At 36.8% G+C, this 15,701-nt stretch overlaps 1 protein-coding gene across 2 annotated transcripts in view; it reads right to left on the bottom strand.

Annotated features, from left to right (window-relative positions):
• Nucleotides 1-15,701, bottom strand: part of LOC127862151 (terminal uridylyltransferase 4-like) — a 49,977-nt gene that overhangs the window by 7,546 nt on the left and 26,730 nt on the right. For both annotated transcript variants that reach the window (XR_008040468.1, XM_052401144.1), the window contains exons 17-27: nucleotides 15,154-15,251; nucleotides 14,418-14,579; nucleotides 12,834-13,037; nucleotides 9,250-9,330; nucleotides 8,900-9,077; nucleotides 7,172-7,219; nucleotides 5,557-5,648; nucleotides 4,304-4,443; nucleotides 2,817-2,899; nucleotides 1,242-1,393; nucleotides 305-802 (exon numbers count right to left, since the gene is read on the bottom strand). Coding sequence is in view for 1 of the 2 variants with exons in the window: in XM_052401144.1 (XP_052257104.1) it covers nucleotides 305-802; nucleotides 1,242-1,393; nucleotides 2,817-2,899; nucleotides 4,304-4,443; nucleotides 5,557-5,648; nucleotides 7,172-7,219; nucleotides 8,900-9,077; nucleotides 9,250-9,330; nucleotides 12,834-13,037; nucleotides 14,418-14,579; nucleotides 15,154-15,251 (1,736 nt within the window). In the remaining variant the exon portion in view is untranslated. The remainder of the gene's footprint in view (nucleotides 1-304; nucleotides 803-1,241; nucleotides 1,394-2,816; nucleotides 2,900-4,303; nucleotides 4,444-5,556; nucleotides 5,649-7,171; nucleotides 7,220-8,899; nucleotides 9,078-9,249; nucleotides 9,331-12,833; nucleotides 13,038-14,417; nucleotides 14,580-15,153; nucleotides 15,252-15,701) is intronic.

Raw genomic sequence — 15,701 nt, 5'->3', positions numbered from 1 at the left:
TCACAGTATTACCCATCGTTTGTGAGAAAGGCCGGTAATCAAAACCTGGCTGGTTAGCGCAAACATACGAAGGTGTTGGCGAAAATAGATTGTTTACTGCATGGTTAACAGTATTCGTAGATACGACAGGCATGCCTTGATAGAAAATGGAGCCCTGTGGCAAATACGGAACAAACGCAAAGTTGTTAGGATGGTATGGAAAATTCAAATAAAATGGTGACATAAAACCAGCTCCACCACTCACACTACCACTATTCAAGCTAACTGCCGTCGCCATAGCATTCCCACTGGCATCGGTTACTACCTGAGGAGCTCCTTCATAGAACTGGTTGCCATGACGATTCCCTGGAGACGAGGCTGCCTGGTTACCATGACCACCATGGTGATATCCAAGTGGTGATGAGGGCACATAAGCTGAGCCTTGGTGATGACCTGACGACAACGGCTGGTTCTGGTTATTATACCCACCCTGTTGGGCATGTTGCCTGGACTGGTTTACATAGACCGTATTACCGTGGTAATGTTGGTTATAATGTGAATGGTTCAAATTCACCTGGCCACCACCATAAGCTCCATAGCTCTCATTCCTATACTGAGATGGAGGATTCCTCCTGATGGAAGAATTTGCATTCTGATTGCCCATCAGGTAAGGGTCGTTGGGACCATAGCCTTGACCTTGTGACCCTTGCTTTGATTGGTTGAACCCTCGAAGGTTCTGGTTCCCTGCCAAGGGTGATAATGGGGGACCACCATCTTGGAAATACTTCTCTGCTTTGTTGATGTTCAATCTAGGGCTCAGTCCCTGCAAAGAATGAAACATGAGCAACGCTCTGGAAAAGTGGGCTCAATTAATGTGCGTAATACTTCATCCAAGATTAACCTATGCAGTATGCACAGGCTAATCAGGGATGCTTCTTTCCACCTAGAGTTTTGTTTAGAAGGCAACACACAATTCATTCCATAAAAAACAACAACAGAAAAGGCATTAAGCCAAGTTTTCCCAGAGTGCAGCTAAAAAAAATCTTGGGTCAGTATATCGCAGAACCTATGCTTGTTGTTTGTTATAATTTATTGTTCATAATGAAATTTAAGTTTCTTGTGATGTGCCATTAAATTTACTTCTATATGCTATAATAAAAGAATCTACCCTCAAATATCCGGAAAATTCCTTTCAAAAAATGTATTAATAATTCAGAAGAAGATTTTCCTAAACTCTGGTACTCTGGAATGAGCAATCATACCCTTTTGTCTGGTGACTGGCTGTGGGAGTGTGGGTGCTGACCTCTTGGTTGACCTTGACCTCCCATCTGACCTTGACCTTTATCCCTGTAAGGGCTGTGAGGAGCTGACATGTCCCCAGGGTCAGACATGGATCTTGATGTGCCCTGCCTGTCTGTTGCACATAAAACCAAACAGTATCTAGTATCATATCAATACAAGTATTTTTTTCAACCTTAACCACTCAGATTTAAACTGTCACACATTTGTAGTCAGTAAGAAAATCTTACCAAATAATAGACCCTTCTTACTAGATTGTCCTAAGTTTTTCCAACTCTAAAGTACTGATGAGCAGCAAACAGCATAAATCCTCAACAGACTGTGAGTTACTCGCAAGCTGTTCTGGTTTTATGCTGGTTGCATATAACCATTTTCACTTTGCTGAGCGGGAAAAGTGTCCACAGGTGACCATTGTTTTCGGATCACAATTTTTAGATGGTTGGTCAGTTGGTTACTGGTAGTATTGCTACGTCCTTACCCCACACAGTCGTTTGCATACAGTGTGAAACAAAGGCTCATTGCCGATAACTAAGCATAATAACATAATTAACTTACATTGCATAATACAGAATAATATCTTATAAATTGATTTCATTTCATATTTTTAAACTAAATCAATGACTTTATCAAGGCTAGTATAATTGTTTACGCACGCATCTCGTTTATTCGTAAATAAAGCTTGTCATGTGCCATTGATGTCACGACCGAACAAGTCTAAAAAGCAGATTCGCTGTCATAAACCGATATTTCGTTCATTCAGCAAATCTGACAGTTTGTATTACATTCATTTGAATGTATTTTTAAATAAAGATTGTCGCGTGTCATTGACGTCACATCCAAACAATTATACAAGCGGATTCGCTGTCATAAACTGATGGTACGGTATAACTGTATCGTTCTAATTCAAAGAAAAAGAAGCCAAAATCTTGTTCAAATAAAATTTAGTTTGTTATTAAAGTTGCAATTCAGTGTACATTTTTTCAGGTTTGACTTTATTTAATACTCGGTTTAATATCCAGTAGGGATAAAGATATACATTTTCATAGTAAAAAACACTCTTTTATTCTGATATTTCGCCCAAATAGGCTTTATCAAAGTTTACAAATACGAATTTACTACATAGTTATAACTGTTGTATATCAATAAAACATTTACTTTATTGATATACAAGACAGTTATAACTATGTAATAAATTCGTATTTGTAAACTTTGATAAAGCCCATTTGGGCGAAATATCAGAATAAAAGAGTGTTTTTTACTATGAAAATGTACTTCAATAAATAAGAAAAAGCCTGTTGAGTTGTCACAGCGTAATCACGGTTAAAACTTGTTGGCATTTATGTTTTATTCCAAATAAAGGAAGTCTGCTTCTTTAAAAATCCAGTTTAGGCAGGAAGTGTTGTCTCCAATTTGCCTGTGACAACTGAAAAGGCTCATCTGAGACCAAACTTTTCAGTCATGCATGATGTCCACTTTTCCCAGAGCAAGACACATGTAGATTTTACAAACTTCTAAACCAATTCAAAGGGATGCCATACTCTGGTTCTGTTTCTCAGGTGAAGAATGCTGGTTGGAGGACCTCTCTCTTTCTTCCTCCCGTCTCTGTCGTTCATAGGCTTCCCTTAAGGTCAGAAGAAAACAATTCACAATGAAAACTGCATTGTCAGGTAGCTATTTATGCCAATTTTACAGGCTTAACACAGCCATTTGAAAGAACAGTCAATCAAAATGAAGCTTTGCTCGGAGACAACAAGTTTTAATGCATTGGTGTGAATTATCGCCCCAGGTAAGCCTCTACAGTCCCCAGAGGATAATCAGCTATGACATTTTCCGCTTTTATGGAATTTTTTGTTAAAGCATGTCTCTTCTAAACAAAAATCCAGTTTAGTCTTAATGTGGTATTCCTGATAAGCCTTTGCAGACTGTGCATAGGAATAAAACTAAGGTTTCCCAGTAAAAAGGTCAGCCAGAATAGCCACAATTAAATTGCAACTTTTGCTAAGGAAATAACCATTTTGCTACAACTATTTCTTACTTAAACGCCTTACAAAACCAAAACTACAAATTTATAAACAGGAAGAATAATCAATTCCATAAAAGCAAAAAGTATCATCACTGTTGAGCTTGTGCAGATGATCTAGGACAATACTTAGGGCCTTGGTTTCCAAGAGTGTGGCTCACTTCTTAACCCTTTGCATGCTGGGAAATTTATCATCTGCTAAAATGTCGTCTGCTGAATTTCTAAAATTAGCATTTTCTTCGATTTTTTTCACAGAATACTATCAGAATAGCAAACAGTTTGGATCCTGATGAGACGCCACGTTCTGTGACGTCTCATCTGGATCCAAACTGTTTGCAAAGTCCTTCAAAATTCGGTTCCCGCACTGAAAGAGTTAATCAAACATTTACATCCCTTACAGGCATTACTAAGTTGTGGAGCATGAACAAAAACATTGTCCACTAAACTTTGTTACCTCTGACCTTTGACAGACAAGCATAGGTCACATACACAACATATTGTCTGGCCATGGAAAAAAGTGATCAATACTTATATTTAAAAACATGACAAGTATTATAAAGTTATTAAACTGAAGAATTCAGTTAGCCACTTATGGCAAAAATGGGTCTCACGCCACAATCGGTTAGTTTAGCTCTAGACCAACCTGCACATTTTCTCAGTCTGGTCAGGAATTACTCTGTCAGCTATTGAGACCATGAAACCTTGCCTTACTTTAAAATGGACAGGGTAGGTCCTTACCAGGCTCTGCAAATGCGTAGGCTAGTCTAAAGCTACGCTGACCATATGGGTCATAAGACCCCTTGGTTCAAGTATGGGTTTCAGTGGTAGACAATAACACAGAGTTCCATAATCCAATGGATTAATAGAAGAACCTAAAATCTATGTCCACAACATTCTTTTAAACAACATCTATAGAGCAGTTTAAAGATGGATTTCCATTGTTGATAACCTTTACAGCTCGTATAAACTTTTTTCACATGGCGTTATGAATACAATAAGGCCCACCTCTCTTTTCTTGCTATGATCCTTGGACACTCCTTGGCAATGTGGCCTATCTTGCTACACACCCGACACAGGCGGTCAGACGGGGGGTCACCTGTGACCAGCTTCTGCTTGTCGAAGAAATAGTCCTGATAGTACATCATCTGTGCACAGGAAACAAACAAGGTAATACTGTATTTGAGTACGGAAAGTTGACATGTAAAAATCTATGTACAGAATGCGGACATGGTACCATCTGAACACAGAAAGCAGACATGGTACCATCTGAGCACAGAAGCCAGACAGAGTATCATCTGTACACAGAAAACAGACAATATGATACTGTATTTGAGTACCGTAAGTTGAAATGTTAAAATGTATGTACAGAATGCAGACATGGTACCATCTGTCTACAGCAAGCAGACATGGTAACATCTGTGCACAGAAAACAGACAGCGTAATATCTGTTCTCCAAAACACAGCCAAGGTAACATGTGTGTACAGAAAGTGGACAAGGTACTATCTGTGCACAGAAAGCAGACAGGGTACCATCTGTATACAGAAATAAGATGTAGTATCTGTTCCCAAAAAACAGACAACTTCTCAAGGTAGCATATGTGCACAGAAAAAAACATAAGGTACCATCTGTGTACAGAAAACTGATAAATAACTATTAATGGACAGAAAATGTGTGAGGTACCATTTGTGTATAGAAAACAGAAAAAGTAACATCAGCATACATAAAATGGACATGGTAAAATCTGTGTACAGTAAGTGAACTAGACGATTTCAGTGTACAGAAAGAGGACAAGGCATCATCTGTGTACAGAAATAGGACAAGGTAACATCTGTGTACAAAAAGTCTACAAGGTAACATCTGTGCACAGTAAATACAACCTTCTAAAAGTATTTATAAATGAAGTATATTATGCTGTTCATCCTGCTTGTAGCAATATTGCATTATATATACTTTATGTAATTTGACTAAATTAAGATTTGTTTGTGCTTTATTTTAAGAACAGGATTACAGGACCTTCATTGTTTCTGGTGTCAATTACCAGCAGTTGAAGTTGAAAAACTCTACCAGTATTTAAGTGTTTTTGTTGTGGTTGTTGTTGTTTTGTTTTTGTTTTTTTGTTGTTTTTTTTTGGGGGGGGGGGGTGTTATAAAAGATCCCTGCAGTTTTTTATGTTTATTTTACTCTTTTAATATAATTTTACAGAATAACTTACCAATGCCCTAAATCTCTTCAGGATAACCAAATCAGACAAACTTACGTCAGATTTCAAGACTGGTTCTGAATCATCTATGACAGATATACAGTATAGCTCTCGAGCCCTCACTAGAGTGGACATGATGTAGTGATTCACTGTAACAGAGAAGTAGGACTATGACCTTGAAATCTTTGACCTTGAACTACAAAGGATACTTAAAATACTATATGTATATGCTAATACTCATAAATGGATTAAGCGTTATAATGTCAATTTATTTGTAATTAAATGTTATATTTTTTAAACCTTCAGACTTTCCAGTCAATACTAATGTTCAATTATACAGAATAACAGCATATCCTAACATAAATAATGAGATTCAGCTTATTTCCCGCTAGAGAATGAGTGGAAAATACCAGGGAATGATAACCTTATCATTTCATTTGAACTCAAACAAGTGTTCCGCTGTTTGAGACATATGCCCCCCCCCCAAATGTGGCATTGACCGTGACCTTGACCTTTGACCTAGTGACCTGAAAATCAATAGGGGTCATCTGCCAGTCATGATCAATGAACCTATGAAGTTTCATGATCCTATGCCTAAGTGTTCTTAAGTTATCATCCGGAAACCATTTGGTTGACGGACCGACCGACCGACGCACAGACCCACAAATGCAAAACAATATACCCCCTCTTCTTCGAAGGGGGGTATAATACAAGAGCATCGCATAACGGGTGCCATGCTCAGCTGCGAAAGCTTGTCAGGAATTATTTTATTTATATTACTTTTAGAGGTCACAGTGACCTTGACCTTTGACCTAGTGACCCAAAATGGTGTGGCATGTAGAACTCATCAAGGTGCATCTACATATGAAGTTTCAAAGTTGTAGGTGGAAGCACTTTGATTTTAGAGGCAATGTTAAGGTTTTTGTTAGTTTTATATTATAGGTCACAGTGACCTTGACCTTTGACCTAGTGACCCAAAAATGGGTGTTGCATGTAGAAATCATCAAGGTGCAACTACAAATGAAGTTTCAAAGTTGTAGGTGGAAGCACTTTTATTTAAGAGCCTATGTTAAAGTTTGATATTAGAGGTCACAGTGACCTTGACCTTTGACCTAGTGACCCAAAAATGGGTGTGGCCTGTAGAACTCATCAAGGTGCATCTACATATGAAGTTTCAAAATTGTAGGTGGAAGCACTTTGATTGTAGAGCCAATGTTAAGGTTTTAGCACGAAGCCTACGGCGGACGGCGGATGAGCTGGCTATGACAATAGCTCGGGTTTTCTCCGAAAACAGCCTCGCTAAAAATGATAAAATTGGTTATGGGTCTATTTTTTTATTATTTCAAAATAGGTCAATAGTTTTATAGTAAATATATGATTAGTCATGCTAACCAAAAGCAAATTTCTAATTATATACAATAATACAAATCTGTTTTACATGACATCTCATGAAATGATAATACAATCTTACACTGAAAACAACGAATATCCTATATTTCCTACTTATGCACAGGTTGTGTGTAAGCTTATTGGAAATAAGGCATTTTTTCTGAACCTTTCAAATCTTATTTTAAAAACTACGCTAATATGAATGCTGTTTTCTTCTACATACTTTTAATACTTTGAACAACAAAAATAATGACTAAAATTGTCTGTGCAAAAATGGCAATACTTTTTCTGGACAGGCCACCTCCAAGATTATGGTTGAGATCAAATGGATCTGAAATATGAGAAAAATGTACATGCAAAATTGTTAACCAGTGTTTATTACATTTTAAAGGGACCAGTTCACAGATGGTTATTTTGTAACAGCACTTTTCTGCGTTTCATTGCTGTGTGAACTGTCGGTTAAATTACGTCTTATTTCCACATGGTGTTTATGAATAAATACGAGGCAATTTTCCTGACATTTCATACACCCAGGAAATGCATTAAGTTGCTATTCAATCTTACAATTACAATATAATGTGAATAAAAGCTGAAAATATTAAAACTATAATGTCCACAAACAGACGTTTATTCACTGACTTACCAATCACATTTTACTTTCTGTTCCATCCTCACCTTTTTACCCTTTGCGTCCAAAAATGATGTCATTTCACTATTGACTAATGAAATGCAAAATTGTTAGAATTCATGCAATACAATGACAACCTTTTTGGCCACTTTATGATCAATTAAGAAGTATGATCACTAATATTTATGAATTATGATTGATTTGCATATGTAGTGGGTTTATTGCATAATAATACAGAATTCACATGAATAGATTATTCAATCAGAATGCAGACTTCATGTGAAAATGTAAAAAGTTTTTAAAATTTACATATTAATAAAATAAATGAATATTGAATACAACAACAAACTAACACATCAGACATAAATACATGTATACACATTAAATTCATTTTGGGTAAATAAAATCATCAGTTAAAATAAAGAAGCTTGTAATGTTAAATAATAAAATCATTTATTATGTATCGGTCATTTCAAATAATAAGGCTGAACCCGTGGATTTGCTTATAAAAAGTAAAAAATTGAAAGTTCAAGCTGGAATTGCTATGTGCATATGGCCTAAGCCATTTAATCCTGAAAACTCAGGTTTGAATCCTGGCGGGAGCAACATTGTGTTCTCCTCTTTTTTGTTTTCTCATGATTTAGTTTGAGCATTTCAATTCATATGCCTACAACTGTTAAGTGAGAACACTAAATGGCCAATTGAAAATAGAAAAAAATATTTGAATAAGTTCCTTTAAAAGGAAAAAGGTTCTTTTTAGTCAAAGAGTGTTTAAAGTGTCAAATAAATTAATTTTTTAAACAAATGAGAACATTCCATGTGTAAAGGAGTCAGAACTTGAGCTTTAGTTTACATGGCCCCTTTTAAGGCAATACTTTTTAACTTGACTGGATTTTAATTAACAAGAGAAAGCAATACTTTTTAACTTGACTGGATTTTAATTAACAAGAGACTAAAGCACCTTTTTTTCAGAGCAAAGCTCACTTCTTAAACTTCATCAAATTTATTTAGTCCTTTGCTTTTACATTATCATATCTTTCAAAATTAAAATCATTTTTACTATTAAAGTTTTTGGATGTTACATACAACACTTGATCAACAATATATTAATAATTAAAAATTTGCCATCGGACCATCATGATTACAGCCTAATATCTCTGCATTGTCCAACTTTACCAAAAGATTGCAGGCGCGTAGTGGATAGGGTGTCCGACAAGTGACCGGGAGGTCATAGGTTTGATACATACTGTGAGAGCGTTCCTCAGCTCTCTCCCAAAGAATCCAAGTACAGGTTCTATCCAGGAAATTTACTCTATAGCGTTTAATATTCCTTAGACTTTCAATCCGATTGAGCTAAAATATATAGGTTTAAATTAACATTACCTTCGATGGCGAGACATTTCCCATTCCAGAGCTTTTCAAACTTGGTGAGTCTCTCAAACTGACGTATCGTCACCACCTGGTCGTCGAAGTTGAATTCCTCCAGGAAGTAGCGGAAAAATCCCTCCCACAATGCCCCAACAGTGTCAGTGTTCTTGTCAAAGTCGGGCCATACACTATGCTGTCAACAAAAGATTGTCTCTTCTTAACCAAATATCCAGTCTAGGCATAAAGTGCCATCCCTGATTAGCCTGTGCATACCAATGGTATCAATAAATGCATTTTTCCTCTGTTTTGCACAATGGAGAATGTTCATAATGTAAGACAAACAACAAGATAAAAAGATCACCTACCAACTTTTTCAAATCATCAAAGAACCACGCATTCCATCCCTCTACCATGAACTCTGGATTAGGGTTGCCTGGAAGCCTTAACTGAAAGAAGCAAATTTGTTGAATTGATATCCCCTGCCAAATCTCCTTGTTGATATCTATACACCAATGAATTTCATATTGATATCTTATAAAGTCTGTGAGATATAGCCCTGAAAAGTTTGTCACGGACAGACTGACGGACGGAAAATGCTTATTGTATATCCCAACAACAAGGGAGCATATTGAAACTGATGAAAATAAATTATCTGGCTTTTTGTTGTTTTTATAAACAGATCTTTTAACTAAATTAAAGCCATAGATATTATAATGGTGTTTGCATTTACAATTTCCTATACATCATAATAATATACTCAAACAGTACTATTTTAGGAATTTTGGAGTCAACCACTGAAACTAAGTAATTTTAGAAAACCTGAAAGTGGTACAATTTACAAGTTTAGAGCCATGACGTGCGATATTTTAATACCAGATATTATGAGATGATACACAAAACCAAGCTTATCTTTTACCAGTTTTAACAAAAACAAGAGCAACGCCTTACAGGTGCCAAGCCACCGCTGCGGGTGCAGTTTTGAATAAATAAAAGCTTGTCACAATTTTATTTTTTTAGAGGTCACAGTGACCTTGACCTTTGACCTAGTGACCCAAAAATGGTTGTGGCTTGTAGAAATCATCAAGGTGAATGTACGGACCCCGGAAAGACACGACGAGCTGGCTACGACAATACCTCTGGTTTTCTCCAATAACAGCCAAGCTTAAATAAGATTTCAGTGACAAAGAAGACAAGGTGCCTGCCTGGACATCCTGAGACCCACTATTCAATCCCCATTCTGGGCACGTTTAAAATATCCGCTTAAGAGACCAGGTACTGGTTTACCCCAACAAGAGCACCCATAACAGGTGCCAACCCTTGGCTGCGGGTGCAGTATTGAACAAGAGCACCGCCTTGCGGGTGCAGACCGCTCATCTATTTTCTTTTTAAAGGTGAAGGGACTCTCATTTTCAATCACAAAGGAGGGAGGGGTGGAGTGAAGAGGGGTGTATAGTGTGGGGGTGTGGAATTTATTACATTATCTTCCAAAAATGCGGAAAAAAAACACACAAAAAATAAATAATTCGGGGCTGGGGGGGAGGGGGGGAGTGGGGGGGGGGATTCTTGGGTGCGATGGTTGGACAGTATTTCAAACATAAAATATTTATAAATATTTGTGTTTTTTAACCGTTAAAAAAAAAAAAATTGGGGGGGGGGGTGGGGTGGGGGGGGGGTATGTGTGAGTGTGTGGTGGTAATTTGGAAAGATTATCTTTAAAAAAAAAATTAGGGGGGGGGATTCGGGTGGGGGAGGGGGGGGGTGGGGGGGGTATTCTTGGGTGCGATGGTTGGACGGTATTTTAAACATAAAATAATAAAAATAAATATTTGTGTTTTTTAACCGTTTAAAAAAAAAATGGGGGGTGGGGTGGGGGAGGGGGGGTATAGTGTGAGGGTGTGGTGGTCATTTTTGAGATGATCTTAACAAACAAAAAAAATTAGGGGGCGGAGGGGGGGGAGGGCACGGGGGGGTGGGGGGGGCACAAGGGATGGTTTGGGTGGAGTCTATTGTGGTATGTCAGGTAAGAGTAGTTTTGTCAAAGTATCAATCAAATCTAATCATAAATAAAGAAGTTATGGCAATTTTAGCAAAATTTAATAATTTGTCCTTGAGAGTCATGGTCATTCAAAGGTCACGGTAAAATTCAACTTTCCAGGTACATTAACCTCATGATAGCATGAAAGTATTTGAAGTTTGAAAGCAATAGCCTTGATACTTAAGAAGTAAAGTGGATCGAAACACAAAATTTAGCCATATATTCAAAGTTACTAAGTCAAAAAAGGGCCATAATTCCGTAAAAACGACAACCAGAGTTATGCAACTTGTCCTTTTACTGTACCCTTATGATAGTTTGCGAGTGTTCCAAGTATGAAAGCAATATCTATGATACTTTAGGTGTAAAGTGGACCAAAACACAAAACTTAACCAAATTTTAAATTTACTAAGTATAAAGGGCCCATAATTCCGTCCAAATGCCAGTCAGAGTTACATAACTTTGCCTGCACAGTCCCCTTATGATAGTTAATAAGTGTTGCAAGTATGAAAGCAATAGCTTTGATACTGTAGGAATAAAGTGGACCTAAACACAAAACTTAACCAAATTTTCAATTTTCTAAGTATAAAAAGGGCACATAATTCTGTCAAAATGCCGGTCAGAGTTACATTACTTTGCCTGCACAGTCCCCTTATGATAGTTAGTAAGTGTTGCAAGTATGAAAGCAATAGCTTTGATACTTAAGGAATAAAATGGACCTAAACACAAAACTTAACCAAAATTTTCAATTTTCTAAGTATAAAAAGGGCAAATAATTCTGTCAAAATGCACGCCAGAGTTATCTAACTTTGCCTGCCCAGTCCCCTCATGATAGTAAGTAAGTGTACCAAGTTTGAATGCAATAGCATTGATACTTTCTGAGAAAAGTGGACCTAAACGCAAAACTTAACCAAAATTTTCAGTTTTCTTAGTATAAAAAGGGCACATAATTCTGTCATAATGCACGCCAGAGTTATCTAACTTTGCCTGCCCAGTCCCCTCATGATAGTAAGTAAGTGTACCAAGTTTGAATGCAATAGCATTGATACTTTCTGAGAAAAGTGGACCTAAACGCAAAACTTAACCGGACGCTGACGCCAACGCCGACGCAGACGCCAAGGTGATGACAATAGCTCATATTTTTTTTTCAAAAAATAGATGATCTAATGAATGTAAGCTTGTCACATTGTTGTTTTTTTCAGAGTTCACAGTGACCTTGACCTTTGACCTAGTGACCCAAAAATGGGTGTGGCTTGTGGAAATCATCAAGGTGAATGTACATATAAAGTTTCAAAGATGTAGGTGGAAGCACTTTGATTTTAGAGCCAATGTTAAGGTTTTAGCACGGCGAGCTGGAAATGACAATACATAGGGTTTTCTCCGAAAACAGCCGAGCTAAAAAAAGGACTTGAAAGTGTTTCAATGCTCCTAGGGCTTTCATTGCAATTGTGATAAAATTAATATGTTTAGACGAGAAGCAAACTTTTTTTCAACAATTTTTCATGCATATTGTAGCAGTCAGACTGCTTCTCACTGTCCTGGGTTTGATGATTTAACAGTACCAATTGCACATACTTCTGTCTGTAACTGAAAACTGCACTGCTTGAAAGAGCGGTACAGGGACAAGGCAATTGATATATTTTCATGAGCAATCACCACACAAGTTATGTGGCCAAGTCAGGAATCAAACCTGCAATATTTGCAATTGTTGTCTAACAACTGAGCATGCCGGCCAAAGATTTATGCTAACAATCTCCATACTTTCTGTTTCATCTTCATTGAACACAACACTTAACCTTTGCCATAACAATGACATCATTTCACTATTGACTAATTAAAAGCTTTATTCACATTTTTTGTCCAGTTTTCTTTCATTTCAGCTAACTGGCCAAGGAGTTATGGTAACAATATACATACCTCTTGAAGAACAGGAATGACAGGTGGTTTAGTATGCTGCAGGTAGTGAATCATCATGAGCATGTAGGCGTATGAGGACAAGCTTCCCCGCGACGCATCACCTATATCACACACCTTGGCGAACACCTTGATGGCGTATCCAAGCATCTGAACACGCGGATCCATTCTGGCATAGGTACAGAGTAGGCTAGTGTTCTGTATAGCCTTGAATTAAAAAATTACCAAAAACTGTAAAATCATTTATATTTCTTTGAATGAAATTTCATAGTGTTTTTTTTTAAAGAATTTTGTGTGGACATGTTTATTCATGGATCACAGAATTTGGACAAAAAAGCAGACAGGGTAGCTCCGGACAAGACTGCAGGCTGGTCTGGAGCTACACTGGCAGCATATGGCACAAGACCTACTTTTGCATGACGCAGCTCATATAAGTTTTTATAAATCATGTGACCACTGGGGCCAATTTTTACACCACCAGCATGATTAGAACGAAATTGTAGAGGACCACTATAGGATGATTAAAGCCAAATACTTAACCCCTAACCTTTCATTTTAAAGATTTTTAAAGCTATGTACTACATAAGTCTATATAAATTATTCGACACATGGGGCTTGGCTAGTTTTGACCCCAAAGGCATGATTTGAACTTACTTTGTACATGACCTCTACCTAATGTTTCATAATAAATGTCAAAGCTTTGGGCCTTGTGATTTCAGCAAAAAACTAAAAATGATAAAAATTATTTACAATATAAGCCTTTATAAATCACGTGACCACTGGGGCATGGCCAGTGTTGACCTAAGGGGCATAATTTGAAACAAGAGATGTGTTTGTCAAAAATACAATGCCCCCTACTGCGCCGCTTTGATTTAAATATTTTTGTTTTTATTATATCCCTTTAAAAATATTACTTCCCTTGTAAAAATGATCTGTGCCTGCCAAATGATAAATAGAAATTACCTCCCTTTAAAGCTTGTTACTTCCCTTAGATTTGTTTTTTTACCTTTGACCTTGAAGGATGACCTTGACCTTTCACCACTCAAAATGTGCAGCTCAATGAGATACACACGCATGCCAAATATCAAGTTGCTATCTTCAATATTGCAAAAGTTATTGCAAATTTGGGACAGAATGACAGACAGACAGACAGGCCAAAAACAATATAACCCCGATCATTCGATCAGGGGGCATAAAAACTCACTAGAGGGCCACCATATCACGTAACAAGCCCTTGATACTTGAAGTTTTTATATTTAAATTTATTTTTGCGCATTGGTGACCTACATATGCAGCAGACTGGAACCATTTAAACAACTTTGAAAGATAATCTTCAAGGAATTATTTCTGATCACTTTCATTCATATCAGCCCAACAGTTAAGGAAGATATGTTGTTTGAATGAAAATTTAAAAGGATTTCACACAACCCACAATTTACAAAGAACAACACACGACAGACAAAAGGCCATCCCAAAAGCTCACCATGAGCATGTTGTGAACAGGTGAATTTTTATAATAACACATGAGCTAAAAACAAGAATCTTGTTCACCAAAATTCTTTAATGTTTTTCTATCAACACACTGACCAGTATATTGTAGAGGCTGATGTCTCCTTCAAGCTGACTTCTGCGATGCTTGAACTTCACAATGGGCACTTTGGCTGTGGTGATTGGGAACACACCATACAGACCCTTGTGAGTCTTCAGCTTCTTGCATATTGCCTCGATGTGCTCAACAAAGTTTAGGTCCTGATAAAGAACATTAGTTTAAGCAACCTGAACAGGTAGGCCATAAGGCTTAAGTTGCTTTTCTTGGGGACTTAACAAGTTTGATATTTTTTTGTGATGCACACCTTTTATAATTTCAGGAACAGTGACTTGGACGAGACCAAGCTAGTCCCAAATGCAACCCAATACTAGTTCCAAATGTCAGTTTCTGTGCTGCTATGTTTACATACATTTTCTAAATTCAGAATGTGCATTATTCTGCTTAATTGCAAGTAATGGTCTTCAGCCTTGGTATGTGACCATGCAAGATGATCCCCAAAATATGAAAGAAGTTTTACTTGAATATTTAAAGTAGTTACAGAGATACCTTTTACAGTTATGTGCTCACATATAGAACTTTAATTTGTCTATACATGTAGAAGAATTTTTAAATCTCATATTATACCAGTACATAATATGCTAGTATATGCAAATTAACTTTTACACATTGCATATATTTAGAAAATTAATATATTTTTTTTTGTTAAACAACTACAGTGCAAAATGCCCTACATGAATCTTTTGAACTACGATTCAAGTAAAATCTTTACAGTACCTCAGGTTTCTTCCCATGGAAGGTCACACAAATGTCCAGGTCACTTTGATGGAACCCGAAGCCATTCATGGAGGATCCAAACAGCTGCAGCTCTGCCTCTACAGTCGCATGTCATTGTTGTACATTACTAATGTTAGCAACCCCAGCTAATATTTCATCAACATCTGTTTTTAAAGGCAATTGCATATTTGAAAAGAGCTCTTTAAGAGCTTTTCAGAACAGTTTTTCTTTTTAAAATATCTTAAAAAATAAAAAAGTTATGGGAATTTGAATATTGCTAAAATGCGCACAAATTCTGAATTTTCTCCCTATATAAAGTGAACAAGGAAGCGCGACATTCGCGGCACCGGAAATTCAAGTTCATACATTTTTACATAGTAAAATTGCCATAACTTTTTTATTTTTAGAGATATCTTCATGAAATTTGGAACATTTGTAGATCAATGTATACTCTGTTTATTAAAGTATTATAAACACTTTTAGTTATTAATACACACATGGTAATGATCAACACATTTAGGAAGCATATACATAATTTTATTAGAGAC

This window comes from Dreissena polymorpha, chromosome 16 (genome assembly GCF_020536995.1).
Source record: "Dreissena polymorpha isolate Duluth1 chromosome 16, UMN_Dpol_1.0, whole genome shotgun sequence".
In the NCBI taxonomy this organism is placed as follows: Eukaryota; Metazoa; Mollusca; class Bivalvia; order Myida; family Dreissenidae; genus Dreissena; species Dreissena polymorpha.
This window is presented reverse-complemented; position numbering and strand designations above follow the sequence as displayed.